The following is a 13928-nucleotide window of genomic DNA, read 5'->3' as shown; positions in this document are numbered from 1 at the left end:
CAAGGTATTGTGCCTATATTCCCATTTTTGTTGCCCTAGAGGGAATGAACTAACAAGCAAAAGCTAAAGGGAGAGCTGGGCGTGGTGGCTCACGCCTATAATCCCAGCAATTTGGGAACAGATCACCTGCAGGCAGATCACCTGAGGTCAGAAGTTTGAGACCAGCCTGGCCAACATGGTGAAACCCCGTTTCTACTAAAAATACAAAAATTAGCTGGGCATGATGGCGGGAGTCTGTAATCTCAGCTACTCAGGAGGCTGAGGCAGGAGAACTGCTTGAACCTGGAAGGTGGAGGTTGCAGTGGGCCGAGATCACACCACAGCACTCCAGCCTAGTCACAGAGTGAGACTCTGTCTCAAACAAACAAACAAAAAAGAAAAACTAAAGGGAAGAAGATATCCATCTGTGGTGGAGACAAGTATAAGGAAATGCATCACCTTGACAGGGAGTGAACTCCTTCTACAGCAAATGCCCACTCAGTGGTGATGTAAAAAGTACTGAAGCACAGGATGGGAAAGTGAGATTAAATGACCCTTGAAGTCCCTTCTAGGTCTATGGTTGTAGGATTCTTTAAAATATAACAGTGGCAGCTGGGCACAGTGGCTCATGCCTATAATCCCAGCACTTTGGGAGGCAGAGGCAGATGGATTGCCTGAGGTCATGAGTTCAAGACCACACTGGCTAACAAGGTGAAACCCCGTCTCTACTAAAAATACAAAAAAATAGCCGGGTATGGTGGCAGATGCCTGTAGTCCCAGCTACTCAGGAGGCTGAGGCAAGAGACTCACTTGAACCCAGGAGGCAGAGGTTGAAGTGAGCCAAGGTCACACCACTGCACTCCAGCCTAGGCGACAGAGCAAGATTCTGTCTCAAAGTAAAAAAAAAAAAAAAAAAAAAAAATATATATATATATATAAAATAATGGTATACAATAAGTATCTGATATGACTTGATTAGTCAACAATGTGGTTATCATCTGTCCCCACCGTATTTAATTTTCTCTCTAATTGCCTAAGAGATGTTGGCTAACAATTACTAAAGAATAACTAGAGACTGAACCTTTGGAGAGCTAAAACTAGTAACTATAGTAATAACAAACATCTGAGTGCTTTCTACGGGCCAGGTACTATGCTGAGCATTTTACATACATTATCCTGTTTGTACATTACAACAACCTCACGACATGGGCAGTGGAATTCTCCTCATTGAAGAAATGAGGAAACTAAGCTTCAAAGATTTTGAGCAACTTGACTTAGGTCACAGAGCTAGCAAGAAGAGCTGAAATTAAAACCCCATTCCATCTGTCCCTGAAGTACATTAACCACAGTCTCATTCTGCCTCCTGATCTTATGATATTAACAACAACAACTAACATGTACTGAGCACACATTGTGGTCAGACATTAGGCTAAATGTTTTGGACATTTTCTTTTTTAAATCTCATAAGGTGGCCGGGTGCAGTGGCTCACACCTATAATCCCAGCACTTTGGGAGGCCGAGGCCAGTGGATCATGAGGTCAAGAGATCGAGACCATCTTGGTCAACATGGTGAAACCCTGTCTCTAAAAGTACAAAAATTAGCTGGGCATGGTGGCTCACGCCTGTAGTCTCAGCTACTCGGGAGGCTGAGGCAGGAGAATTGCCTGAACCCAGGAGGCGGAGGTTGCGGTGAGCCGAGATCGCGCCATTGCACTCCAGCCTGGGTAACAAGAACAAAACTCCGTCTCAAAAAAAGAAAAAGAAAATAAAAATAAAAATCTCCTAAGGTGTGATTTATGAGATTTATGATATTATGAGGTGGGACTCACCTATTAACCTTATTTTACAGGAGATTAAAAAAAAAAATGGAGCTCCAGAGAGATTAGGCGAGACCAGGACACTGATGGGAAATCGCTTTAAATGAACCTCCATGATCGTTGTGACCTGACTTCTGCTTTCTGCCCAGTGTTCTCTTCTGGAGCACCCTGGGTATGTCCTTGCTGAATTACAAAAAGAATTTAGCTATGCCTTCTGAAGTTAAAATCCAGGGAAGCTTATGGGCTTTATTCTAGCTAGAAGGCATACTAGAAATCACCTAATCCAATGTATCAGTTCCCAAACGCAGACTGGCACCAATTCACGATGAAACATCACCAGCACAGAGTATATCAGAAAGTGCAGACACTGTAATGACTATTTCATTAAATTTAGTTAATATTTAAGTAAAATAAAAGACTATAAAGTTAAAATTTTTTAAAATTAAAATTTTAAGTAATCCTAATCCAGAGCATCTTTTTCCCAGCACAGGGGTGTCTTCACCACTCCCCTCTTCTCAAACACTGTTTCAGGTGCACAGAAACATCCTTGCCTCCATTCTCACACTGTTTTCTCATCTTTTTTCCCACATTCAAAATCCTCTGAATTCAGAGCCAGCTAAAGATTTCCGCCTCCGCCCCATGCATAGTTACCTGGGCCATGATCCCCAGTGGTCAGCATCCTTGGAAAGGCTGCAGTAGAGTCTCTCGGCAGAGTCGGTGCAGGGGTGACCTTGGCTAATGTTACAAACCGACATAAAGATGAAAATTATCTGAGAGCAGAAAGCTTATTTCAGGGAATCAAAGGGGCAGCAGGAAAAAAATGTCAAAGACAAGGAAGAAAGAGAGATACAACTTCAGTTTTCAAACCTGCTTAGATACCTACATTGAGAATGTTTCATACACTTCAAATGTCTGACAAAGGTAAGATTCAGTCATCATGGTTACATTCTGATTTTGAGTTTTATTGGATTTTTTTTTTTTTTTTTGAGATGAAGTTTCGCTCTTGTTGCCCAGGCTGGTGTAATATCATCTCACCGCAACCTCTGCCTCCTGAGTTCAAGGAATTCTGCCTCAGCCTTCCGAGTAGCTGGACTTACAGGCGTGCACCACCACACCCAGTTAATTTTGTACTTTTAGTAGAGATGAGGTTTCTTCATGTTGGTTAGGCTGTTCTCAAACTCCCAACCTAAGGTGATTTATCCACCTTGGCCTCCCAAAGTGCTGGGATTACAGGTGTGAGGCCACCGCGCCCAGACATTTTTTGGATGTTTTAGTATCTGCACTATACTTATACTCCAATGAGCAGAGTGCTGCAACGAGCAGAGTATTTCCTTTGAATGTCACGTCAGTGTCCAAAAAGTTTTGGATTTTAAAGCATTTCAGATTTTAGATTTTCAGATTTGGGATGCCCAACCTATAAATGCTTTTCATAAAATATTAACACATAAAATCCTTCTAATGGCCCACATGATAGGTATTATCGCCATATTTTACAGAGAAGGAGGTCACATCATTTCAATAACTTACCCAGGATTATATAACAAGTAAGAGGCAGAGTTAGATTTAAACTCAGCTCTCTCTGGGCACAAAGTAGATGATATAGAAATCTTAAAACACACAAGTCTTGTTCCCCTCCCAGCATATACACACAACCCAGTGGTTCACCATGCTGGCTGCACATGGGGTAGAATCACCTGGGATAGACTCTGTAAAAAGCTAATGCTTAGGATCTACCTCCAGAGATGCTGATTTCTCTGGTTTTTGGTAGTGGCTTTTTTTTCTTATTCTTCTTCTTTTTAAGAGATGGGTTAGTCACACTATAGTGGCCAGGCTGGTCTCAAACTCCTGGCCTCAAGTGATCCTCCTGCTTCAGCCTTTCAAAGTGTTGGGATTATAGGCATGAGCCACCACACCTGGCATCTATAGCTGTTTAAAAACTCTTCATGTGATTCTAATGAGCAGTCACAGTCTCTAACCACTGATCTAGGCCTTTTTTCCCTTCTAAAATTTCACCCATGAGGCTTTTTTGTCTTTTTTTTTTTTTTTTAAGATGGAGATTCACTCTTGTCACCCTGGCTGGACTGCAATGGCGTCATCTTGGCTCACTACAACCTCTGCCTCCCAGGTTCAAGTGATTCTCCTGCCTCAGCCTCCTGAGTAGCTGGAATTACAGGTGCCCACCATGACACCCAGCTAATTTTTTGTATTTTTAGTAAAGACAGGGTATCACTATGTTGGCCAGGCTAGTCTTGAACTTCTGACTTCATGAACTGCCTGCCTTGGCCTCCCAAATTTCTGGGATTACGGGCATGAGCCACCATGCCCAGCTGCACCCATTACTTTTGTTTTTGTTTTTGTTTTAAGAGTCTTACTCTGTGCCAGGCTGAAATGCAGTGACGTAATCTTGGCTTACTGCCATCTCTGCCTCCCAGGTTCAAACAAATCTCCTTGAACTACTAAAGGGGGATTTCCATGAGTGAAATGTACCCCTCCCAAGTAGCTGAGACTACAGGCACATGCCACCACATCCAGCTAATTTTTGTATTTTTAGTAGAGATGGGGTTTCCCCATGTTGGCCAGGATGGTCTTGAACTGCTGACCTCGTGATCTGCCTGCTTCAGCCTCCCAAAGTGCTGGGATTACAGGTGTGGGCCACCGCGCCCAGCCACCCATGAGTTTTAAAAGAGATGGAAGGAATGCCGGGCGCGGTGGCCCAAGCCTGTAATCCCAGCACTTTGGGAGGCCGAGGCGTGTGGATCACAAGGTCAAGAGATCGAGACCATCCTGGTCAACATGGTGAAACCCCGTCTCTACTAAAAATACAAAAAATCAGCTGGGCATGGTGGCACGTGCCTGTAATCCCAGCTACTCAGGAGGCTGAGGCAGGAGAATTGCCTGAACCCAGGAGGCAGAGGTTGCAGTGAGCCGAGATCATGCCATTGCACTCCAGCCTGGGTAACAAGAGTGAAACTCCGTCTCAAAAAAAAAAAAAAAAACAAACAAAAAAAACAGATGGAAGGTGTTAAATATCACTGAGCATCACTGATGGGGCCTGTTAAACCCTAGGTTTAGGGGACCCACCTTCAGGGCTATTAGGGAGGTCAGAGGTGAGAAGTACCTTTAGTATGACCCACAGATAAATCTTATTCATAAAGAAGGCATGCAAAGGTCCACTCACCTGGTTTGATGACCAACTTCAGGTTAAATTTCTCATCATTCAATATGCCTGGGAATTGGATCCGGCAGCAGTAGATTCCACTGTCTTCTAGAGTCACATTATCTATGGCCAGGGTTACATTTCCTTTGTGGAAATCCCCCTTTAGCCAGTATCTGCTGGATGTCTGATAACTCACATCCCTTTCATCAGTCCTGAGCACCACGTTGCCACACTCAAACACAGGACAGGCTCCTTTGCCCCAGCAGACAGGCACAAGGTTTCCTGGAGTGTCCAGAGTGTAGAAGCAGGGCAGATAAGCATTCTGACCCACATCCACTATGTATTCCTCTTCCGAAGACCCTGAATAGAGAGAGAAGGAGAGCCAAGACTCAGGCAGTCAGTGAGATTACTCAATTTCAGGAAAACTGCAAGCAATGCCCTTATAAAGAGGAAGCCACTACTTCAGTCCTGTCTGGAGGATGATTCACGTGAAGGCCATCAGAATACTGGGAAGCCTGGTGAAAACACAGATTGCTGGGCTGAACTGCTAGAGTTCCTGACTCAGCTGGTCTGTGGAGGAGCCTGAGAACTTCTATTTCTAACAAGTTCTCAAGTATTCTTGAAGTGGCTGGTCCCAGAACTTCACTTTCAGAAACACTGCCCTAGGAAAGAACTGTGGCCCAATTCTGTGAGCACAGGAAAACAGAGCTGATGGAAATAGACAATCAGAAAATGGGTCATGGTCAGCCAGGAAATGGCCCATCCATCTGGGCTACTTCATCAACAAAGGGAGGCTCTCCTGACATAAATCTCTTTTTAAGCAGCAAGTGCACAGCAAATAAAAACCCTTGGTTAAATATGAATCTTGTGTCTTTGAAACTACTCACGGAGTTGCTTTAAGGTTTGAAGTTATGAAAAGAAACTAAATTTTGGCCGGGCACAGTGGCTCAAGCCTGTAATCCCAGCACTTTGGGAGGCCGAGGCGGGTGGATCACGAGGTCAAGAGATCGAGACCATCCTGGTCAACATGGTGAAACCCTGTCTCTACTAAAAATACAAAAAAATTAGCTGGGCATGGTGGCACGTGCCTGTAATCCTAGCTACTCAGGAGGCTGAGGCAGGAGAATTGCCTGAACCCGGGAGGCGGAGGTTGCGGTGAGCCGAGATAGCACCATTGCACTCCAGCCTGGGTAACAAGAGTGAAATTCCATCTCCAAAAAAAAAAAAAAAGAAATTCAATTTTGGTACTCTAGACTCCAGACTCATTTAGCCAGAGGAAAAAGTCAAGCTGGGAATGGGGTCATGGAAACCTGCCTCCTCCTTTTGATTCCTAAATAAGATGGCTGCAAGATGAAAGGCTACAGGCCTCCCCCATATTTTGCACACAAGGAAATTCCTGGTCAGCTGTGCAGTGCAAACTGATAGCTTATCTTTACAGGTGCAGTCACCTCGGCCATATGCTATCTTATAGAAAATGCTGATTTCCCACATTTTTCTTCTGCCCCCTTTCTTTCTGTGAAAACTGAGTGCTTCTCAATATCCCACCTTGTCCCCTTTAAATTTGGAGTGCTCAAAATCGTCTTCTGAGAAAGGCATAGACCTTTCTCCCAAGTGCCTCCTTAACTTTGGCAAATAAATCTTCTAAAATGATTGAGACTTGTCTTATCATTTTCCTCAATTGACAAAGTTAATTCCTTAAAAAAAAAAAACTGTATATACATATTTTACATATGATAAAACATACATTATATATTTTCTTTTGATTTTTTTCCTTCCCCTTGGTTTTCATATGATTCAACTACAGTAAAAACATTCAAACACGCTGGGTACGGTGGCTTACACCCGTAATCACAGCACTTTGGGAGGCCAAGGCGGCTGGATCATGAGGTCAAGAGATCGAGACCACCCTGGCTAACATAGTGAAATCCCGTCTCTACTAAAAATATAAAAAATTAGCCGGGTGTGGTCATGGGTGCCTGTAATCCCAGCTACTCAGGAGGCTGAGGCAGAAGAATTGCTTGAACCTGGGAGGCTGAGGTTGCAGTGAGCTGAGTTGGCACCACTGCACTCCAGCTTGGGCAACAGAGTGAGACTCCATCTCAAAAAAAAAAATAAACAAAAAAACATTCAAACACTATCAAAGGTATATGAAAAAGTTGCCTGGCCTGGTGGGTCACGCCTGTAATCCCAGCACTTTGGAGGCTGAGACAGGCAAATCACTTAAGGCCAGGAGTTCAAGACCAGCCCGGCCAACATGATAAAACCCCATCTCTATTAAAAATTGAAAATATTAGGCTGGGCGCGGTGGCTCACGCCTATAATCCCAGCACTTTGGGAGGCTGAGATGGGTGGATCATGAGGTCAAGAGATCGAGACCATCTGGTCAACACAGTGAAACCTTGTCTCTACTAAAAATACAAAAATTAGCTGGGCATGGTGGTGCACACCTGTAGTCCCAGCTTCTCGAGAGGCTGACGCAGGAGAATTGCTTGAACCCAGGAGGCGGAGGTTGTGGTGAGCCGAGATCGCGCCATTGCACTCCAGCCTGGGTAAAAAGAGCGAAACTACGTCTCAAAAAAAAAGAAAAAAAGAAAAAATTAAAAATATTAGCAAGGCATAGTGGTGCGTGCCTGTAATCCCAGCTACTCAGGTGCCTGAGGCAGGAGAATCGCTTGAACCTGGGAGGTGTAGATTGCAGTGAACCGAGACCGTGCCACTGCACTCCAGCCTGAGTGATAGAGTGAGACTCCATCTCAAAAAAAAAAAAAAAAAAGAAAAATATGCTTCACTCTCCCAACTCCTTACCACTCCCTGGTTCCTTTTCCTAGAGCCTATACTTTAAGAAATGTCCACATGTTCCTGCTCCCCAATAATGCGCACACACAAATAGAAGCCTAATATATGCATTATTCTGCACCTTTCTTTTTTTAAATAACATTATAACTTTGAGACATTCTATACCACTGTGTTTAGTCAGCCTCACTGTTTATAACACATTATATCACATTTATTTACCCACTCACTCACTGATGGACATTTAGGTTGCTTCCAAACCTTTGCTATTACAAATAACATTACAATGGCCATCCTTGTCCTCTGGACAGCACCATTATCTCACTGTCAATATCCATGCCCAGACTTACTTGTAAGTAGCAGCAGCAGCAGGAGGACACAGTCAAAAGGAAGATGTGAAAACATGGGGCTTGTAGAAGAAAAGTCAGAGGATAGCTCTGGTAGGTGCGGTTTTTTTTCTTTTTCTTTTTTAAAATTTAAAGATACAGCTGAACGGGCGCGGTTTTAACTCTCCAAATGAACTGGGCACTTCTTCCAACTGTTACTCCACAATCACATGAGCGGTGGCCGCACCCACTGAGTGCTAGCTCAGCACACCAGGGTGTCTAGGGTGTCTGATTAATGATTCTTATATTAACACTGCCAGGTCTACAGTCACATTAAAGGAAACCCAAGTTCTCTATCGTGCCGCACTACACACATCCTGTAAGTGTTCTGATGTTTGTCGTGTGATACCAACAAAGAGGAAGCAATACTTCAGAGGAAGAAAACGCTACTCGGTCATGGCACGTAGAGAGAACTCTCTAACATAATATCTCAGATGAGATAGCCCTGCAATGAAGCATGTATGAGTTCATCTGATTAGCAGGGAACACAAACTACAGAGGCACCATCCATGCACTCACTCACTCAGATCAGTTCCACCATCAGGCCTGTGACCAATGTTTATGAAGCCCCCACTTTACACCAGGCACTGGACTAGGAGGTAGAACATGACAGTGAATGGCATGTTCCTTATCCTCACATTAAGAGACCATTGCAACTCCCATCGTGAGCCTACCTCTCTACCTCTCATCCTTCTTCTTCTTTTTTTTTTTGAGATGGAGTTTCACTCTTGTTTCCCAGGCTGGAGTGCAATGGCGCGATCTCGGCTCACCGCAACCTCCGCCTCCTAGGTTCAGGCAATTCTCCTGCCTCAGCCTCCTGAGTAGCTGGGACTACAGGCACGCGCCACCATGCCCAGCTAATTTTTTGTATTTTTAGTAGAGACGGGGTTTCACCATGTTGACCAGGATGGCCTTGATCTCTTGACCTTGTGATCCACCCGCCTCGGCCTCCCAAAGTGCTGGGATTACAGGCTTGAGCCACCGCGCCGGGCACCAGGCCCTTTAAATTAAAAAAAATTTTTTTTTAAATGTATTTTTAGAGACAAGGGTCTCACTAGGTTACTCAGGCTGGTCTCTAACTCCTGGGCTCAAGGGATCCTCCTGCCTCAGCCTCCCAAAGTGCTAGGATTACAGGTGTGAGCCACCATGCCCAGTCTGCTGAAATATTTTTTTTTTCTTTTTTCTTTTTTTTTTTTTTGTATTTTTTGTAGAGACAGGGTTTCACCATGTTGACCAGGATGGTCTCGATCTCTTGACCTTGTGATCCACCTGCCTCGGCCTCCCAAAGTGCTGGAATTTTAGGCATGAGCCACTGCACCCGGCCCTGCTGAAATATTTTAAAACAAATTCCAGACAGCATGTTACTTCACTTTTACATTATTTAGTGTGCAGTCTTCCTTAAAAAAAAAAAAAAAAAAGGGCATTCTGAGGCCGAGTGCAGTGGCTCATGCCTGTAGTCCCAGAACTTTGGGAGGCAGAGGCAGATGAACCACCTGAGGTCAGGAGTTCGAGACCAGCCTGGCCAACATGATGAGACCATGTCTCTACTAAAAATACAAAAATTAGCCGGGCATGGTGGTGGGTGCCTGTAATCCCAGCTACTCAGGAGTCTGAGGCAGGAGAATGGCTTGAACCTGGGAGGCAGAGGTTGCACTGAGCCAAGATAGCACCACTGCACTCCAGCCTGGGCAGTAAGAGCAAAACTGCATCTCAAAAACAAACAAAAATGGACATTCTGCTATATAATCAGAATACCATTACACACATAACAATTTTTTTTTTTTTTGAGACAGAGTTGCTCTTGTTGCCCAGGCTCGAAGTGTATCTTGGCTCATCGCAACCTCCGCCTCCCAGGTTCAAGCGATTCTCCTGCCTCAGCCTTCCGAGTAGCTGGGATCACAGGTGTATGCCACCACATTCGGCTAATTTTGTATTTTTAGTAGAGACGGGGTTACTCCATGTTGGTCAGGCTGGTCTCAAACTCCTGACCTCAGATAATCTGCTCACGTCAGCCCCTCAAAGTGTTGGGATTATAGGCGTGAGCCACAGCACCTGGCTACACATAAAAAATGTGATGATGCCTTAGCAACACCTAGTACTTCAGTTTATAACCAGATCTCCCTGATTATCTCAAAAATGTCTTTTTTCAGTCATTTTGTTTAAATCTAGACCCAAACAAGTCCTTGCATTGCATTTGATTGCTGTGTCTCTCAATTCTCTTTTAATGGAAGACAGTCTTCCCTTTACCCCCTTGCCATTGACTGGTTATACAAACTAGTTTTGTCCTGTGAAATGCTCCACATTCAGGCTTTGTCTGTTTCCCTGCGGGGCCATTTACATTATTCCTCTTTTCTTTGAATTTCCTGCAAATGAAACTTTGCTCTAGAGGTTTAGTTGGAACCTGGTTTGACTTTTTGGCAAAAAAAGTCACAGCTGGTGCCCTGTGCGTCACATTTCATTACAATTGTCTGGTTGCTCCACAGCCTGCAACTTTCTTTTTTAAATGTGTTTTTTAAATCTTTTTTTTTTTTTTGAGAAAAAGTCTTACTTGGTCACCCAAACTGGAGTGCAATGGTGTGATCTCAGCTTACTGCAAACTCTGCCTCCCGTATTCAAGTGATTCTCCTGCCTCAGCCTCCTGAGTAGCTGGAATTACAGGCACAAGCTACAATGCCCTGCTGATTTTTGTATTTTTAGTAGAGATGGGGTTTTGCCATGTTGGCCAGGCTGATCTCAAACTCCTAACCTCAAGTGATATGCCTACCTCAGCCTCCCAAAGTGCTGGGATTACAGGCATGAGCCACAGCACCCCGCTTAAAATCTTTTGTTTCAGCTCACGTAGAATGTCCTCATTCTTCTTCTTCTTCTTTTTTTTAGACAGAATTTCGCTCTAGTTGCCCAGGCTGGAGTGCAATGGTGCAATCTCAGCTCACCACAACCTCTGCCTCCCAGGTTCAAGCCATTCTCCTGCCTCAGCCCCCCAAGTATCTGGGATTACAGCTGTGAGCCACCACGCCTAGCTAATTTTGTATTTTTAGTAGAGACAGGGTTTCTCCATGTTGGTCAGGCTGGTCTCGAATTCCCAACCTCAGGTGATCTGCCCACCTTGGCCTCCCAAAGTGCTGGGATTACAGGCATGAGCCATTGCACCCAGCCTTCTTTATTACTTATTCTTTATTACAACTATGTAGATTCCATCAGATGAACACACTGGGTCAGGCACAGTGTGCACAGAGTGTAACTCTAATTATGCAAAATTAGAGTTACACCTTTATAGATAACTAAAGGGCTACTTGACAAAATTCATAAAGTGGAAGTTAGAACCAGATCAGGAGACAGAAAAACCTGGGTGATTTAGATGGCAGTACCTGGAAAATCTCAGGCCAATAGGATCTTCCCTACACAATTGGGAAGTGCAGTGGAGTAGATATTGGGGAGTAACCACAATAACCACTTAAGGAGGGGACCCTATATGTACTTAATTTGGGTTGATAATTAACTTAGTTAAATTACATCTTGGTTACACTACATAGACCTGAGATTAGTTCAAAATTTTGCAAAGGAAGAAGGTGAGGTTGCATATTAAAAGTAAGAGGTTGGCTGGGCACGGTGGCTCGTGCCTATAATCCCAGCACTTTGGGAGGCCGAGGCAGGTGGATCATCTGAGGTCAGAAGTTCGAGACCAGTCTGGACAATACGGTGAAACCCTGTCTCTAAAAATAAAAAATAAAAAAAAAAAAAGTAAGAGGTTAAATTAAGCAATTGTGAGCTAGTTGTTCTGACTTCCAGATTGTAACTAGGCATGTAACTTCCCATGCAGAGTATTGTCACCTTGTGTGTTTGTATAGTACTTTAAAAACCTTTTTAAAAAATTGTATGTCACATTAACTGTAGAAAATTTTGGAAACTACGAATTAAAGAAGAAATAAATAAAACAAATGCCATAATTCCAGTACCTTGAAATAGCCACTTTCAACATAAGGAATCCTTTCTCAGATGGATTTTTTTTTTTTTTTTTTTTTTTTGAGACGGAGTTTTCCCTCTTGTTGCACAGGCTGCAGTGCAGTGGTGTGATCTCAGCTCACTGCAACCTCCACCTCTGGTTCAAGTGATTCTCCTACCTCAGCTTCCCAAGTAGCTGGGATTACAGGCATGCACCACCATGCCTGACTAATTTTTTGCATTTATTAGAGACAGGGTTTCACTATGTTGGTCAGGCTGATCTCAAACTCCTGACCTAGGGTGATACGCCCACCTTAGCCTCCCAAAGTGTTGGGATTACAGGCATCAGCCACCGTGCCTGGCCTTTCAGATGTTTTTCTATATACCCCTACATACACACAAACATGTAACTCCTTGTTAATATCAGTACATCCCATGGGTACATAACCAGAAAAAAAGGTTTCACTCCTGGAAAACCATGAACATCATGAACATACATGGGACCCAGGAGAAGGTACAAAACATTTATTTACATTCTTAATTAAATCACCCACCAGCTCATGGGCCATACCTCAAATGGAAGCACTTTTATTTTTGTGGTCTTAAGTCCTCTCATTTGCGTCAAATTAACTTGACTTTTCTTTTTAATTTTTTTATTTGGGACAGTGTCTCACTCTGTCACCCAGGCTGAAGTGCAATGACACAATCACGGCTCTCTGCAGCCTCTGCTTGCCAGGCTCAAGTGGTTCTCCCACCTCAGCCTCCTGGGTAGCTGGGACTACAGGCACGTGTCATCATGTCTGGCTGATTTTTTGTTTGTTTGTTTTTAAACATGGGGTTTCACCATGTTGTCAGTCAATCTTGTCTCAAACTCCTGAGCTCAAGTGATCTGCCGGCCTCAGCCTCCCAAAGTGCTGGGATTACACGTGTGAGCCACCATCCTTGGCCCTGGCTAATTTATTTCTATTTTTTTTGTAGAGATGGGAATCTTACTATGTTGCCCAAACTGATCTTGAACTCCTGGGATCAAGGGATCTGCCCATCTCAGCCTCCCAAAGTGCTGGGATTATAGGTGTGAGCCGCTGGACCTAGCTTAAGCCAACTTTCAACACTTTTGCCCCCCTCACCAGGTTCCGTCACTAAGAGGGCTACGTCAGACCACCAAGATCCCAGGTAATATATTTACAAAGCTAAATAAATTTCTCCTTTGCTATTGACTGCCTCTCACAGCATGACTATGGTGTGTTCTACTGATTTTGATGTGCTCATATGCCAACAAAATTGTCTTACCAAAGACCCAGTACTTTATTATGCTGCCAATGACAGAAAACCTATTTCCAGCTGGCTTCAACTATACAGTGAACTTATTAACTGAAATTATGGGAAAATCCAGGTTCACGCAAGGCTTGACTCAGTGACTCTCAGAGAGGTCATCAATAACCTAGTTTCTGGCTGATGTTAACATTCAGTTGCCTCCAGGGCTGCTCTTTTCTCATATTCTACACAGTGTCCTCTCTTGCACCCACAGAGCACACATCTGTGTGGGTCACTCCCCTGTGGGTCAAAGGATTTACGCTCTTCCAGAGGCCCAAGTCTGGGTCTGAGCCACAGACCCATTCTTGAAAAATCACTGTGCCGAAAGGGTCAAAAAGCATTAATAGGCTTAGGCTTGGGTGACCTCCCAACACTTCATGTTCTGAAAGTAAGAGAAGAGTGATTCCTGCACATAAAAACTGCAGTGCCTTTCAGGAGGAGAGATAGATATTGGACAACAAAACCAAATATCCATTAGAGACCCCTTATACAAAAAGGAATGAGGCAGGAGATGGAAAAAGAAACTTTCTCTTCCAAGTA

The 13928-nt window shown here is 43.9% G+C and overlaps 2 protein-coding genes across 10 annotated transcripts in view; one reads left to right on the top strand and one right to left on the bottom strand.

The window, feature by feature from the left end:
* Positions 1–13055, bottom strand: part of HAVCR2 (hepatitis A virus cellular receptor 2) — a 54227-nt gene extending 41172 nt beyond the window's left edge. For all 4 annotated transcript variants that reach the window (XR_012515335.1, XR_012515336.1, XM_074390616.1 and 1 more), the window contains exons 1-3: positions 8097–13055; positions 4975–5313; positions 2448–2531 (exon numbers count right to left, since the gene is read on the bottom strand). Coding sequence is in view for 2 of the 4 variants with exons in the window: in XM_074390616.1 (XP_074246717.1) it covers positions 2448–2531; positions 4975–5313; positions 8097–8151 (478 nt within the window). In the remaining 2 variants the exon portion in view is untranslated. The remainder of the gene's footprint in view (positions 1–2447; positions 2532–4974; positions 5314–8096) is intronic.
* Positions 1–13284, top strand: part of IQCE (IQ motif containing E) — a 100325-nt gene extending 87041 nt beyond the window's left edge. For 4 of the 6 annotated variants that reach the window (XM_074390613.1, XM_074390614.1, XM_074390608.1 and 1 more), the window contains one exon: positions 13053–13146. In XM_074390613.1, coding sequence (XP_074246714.1) covers positions 13053–13146 — 94 coding nt within the window. Of the gene's footprint in view, positions 1–1828; positions 2455–13052; positions 13147–13204 lie in introns of those variants that run through there. The other 2 variants (XM_074390612.1, XM_074390610.1) reach the window with 2 other exon arrangements.
* Positions 13285–13928: the final 644 nt, after the last annotated feature.

Source organism: Saimiri boliviensis, chromosome 20, assembly GCF_048565385.1.
Source record: "Saimiri boliviensis isolate mSaiBol1 chromosome 20, mSaiBol1.pri, whole genome shotgun sequence".
Lineage (NCBI taxonomy): Eukaryota > Metazoa > Chordata > Mammalia > Primates > Cebidae > Saimiri > Saimiri boliviensis.
This window is presented reverse-complemented; position numbering and strand designations above follow the sequence as displayed.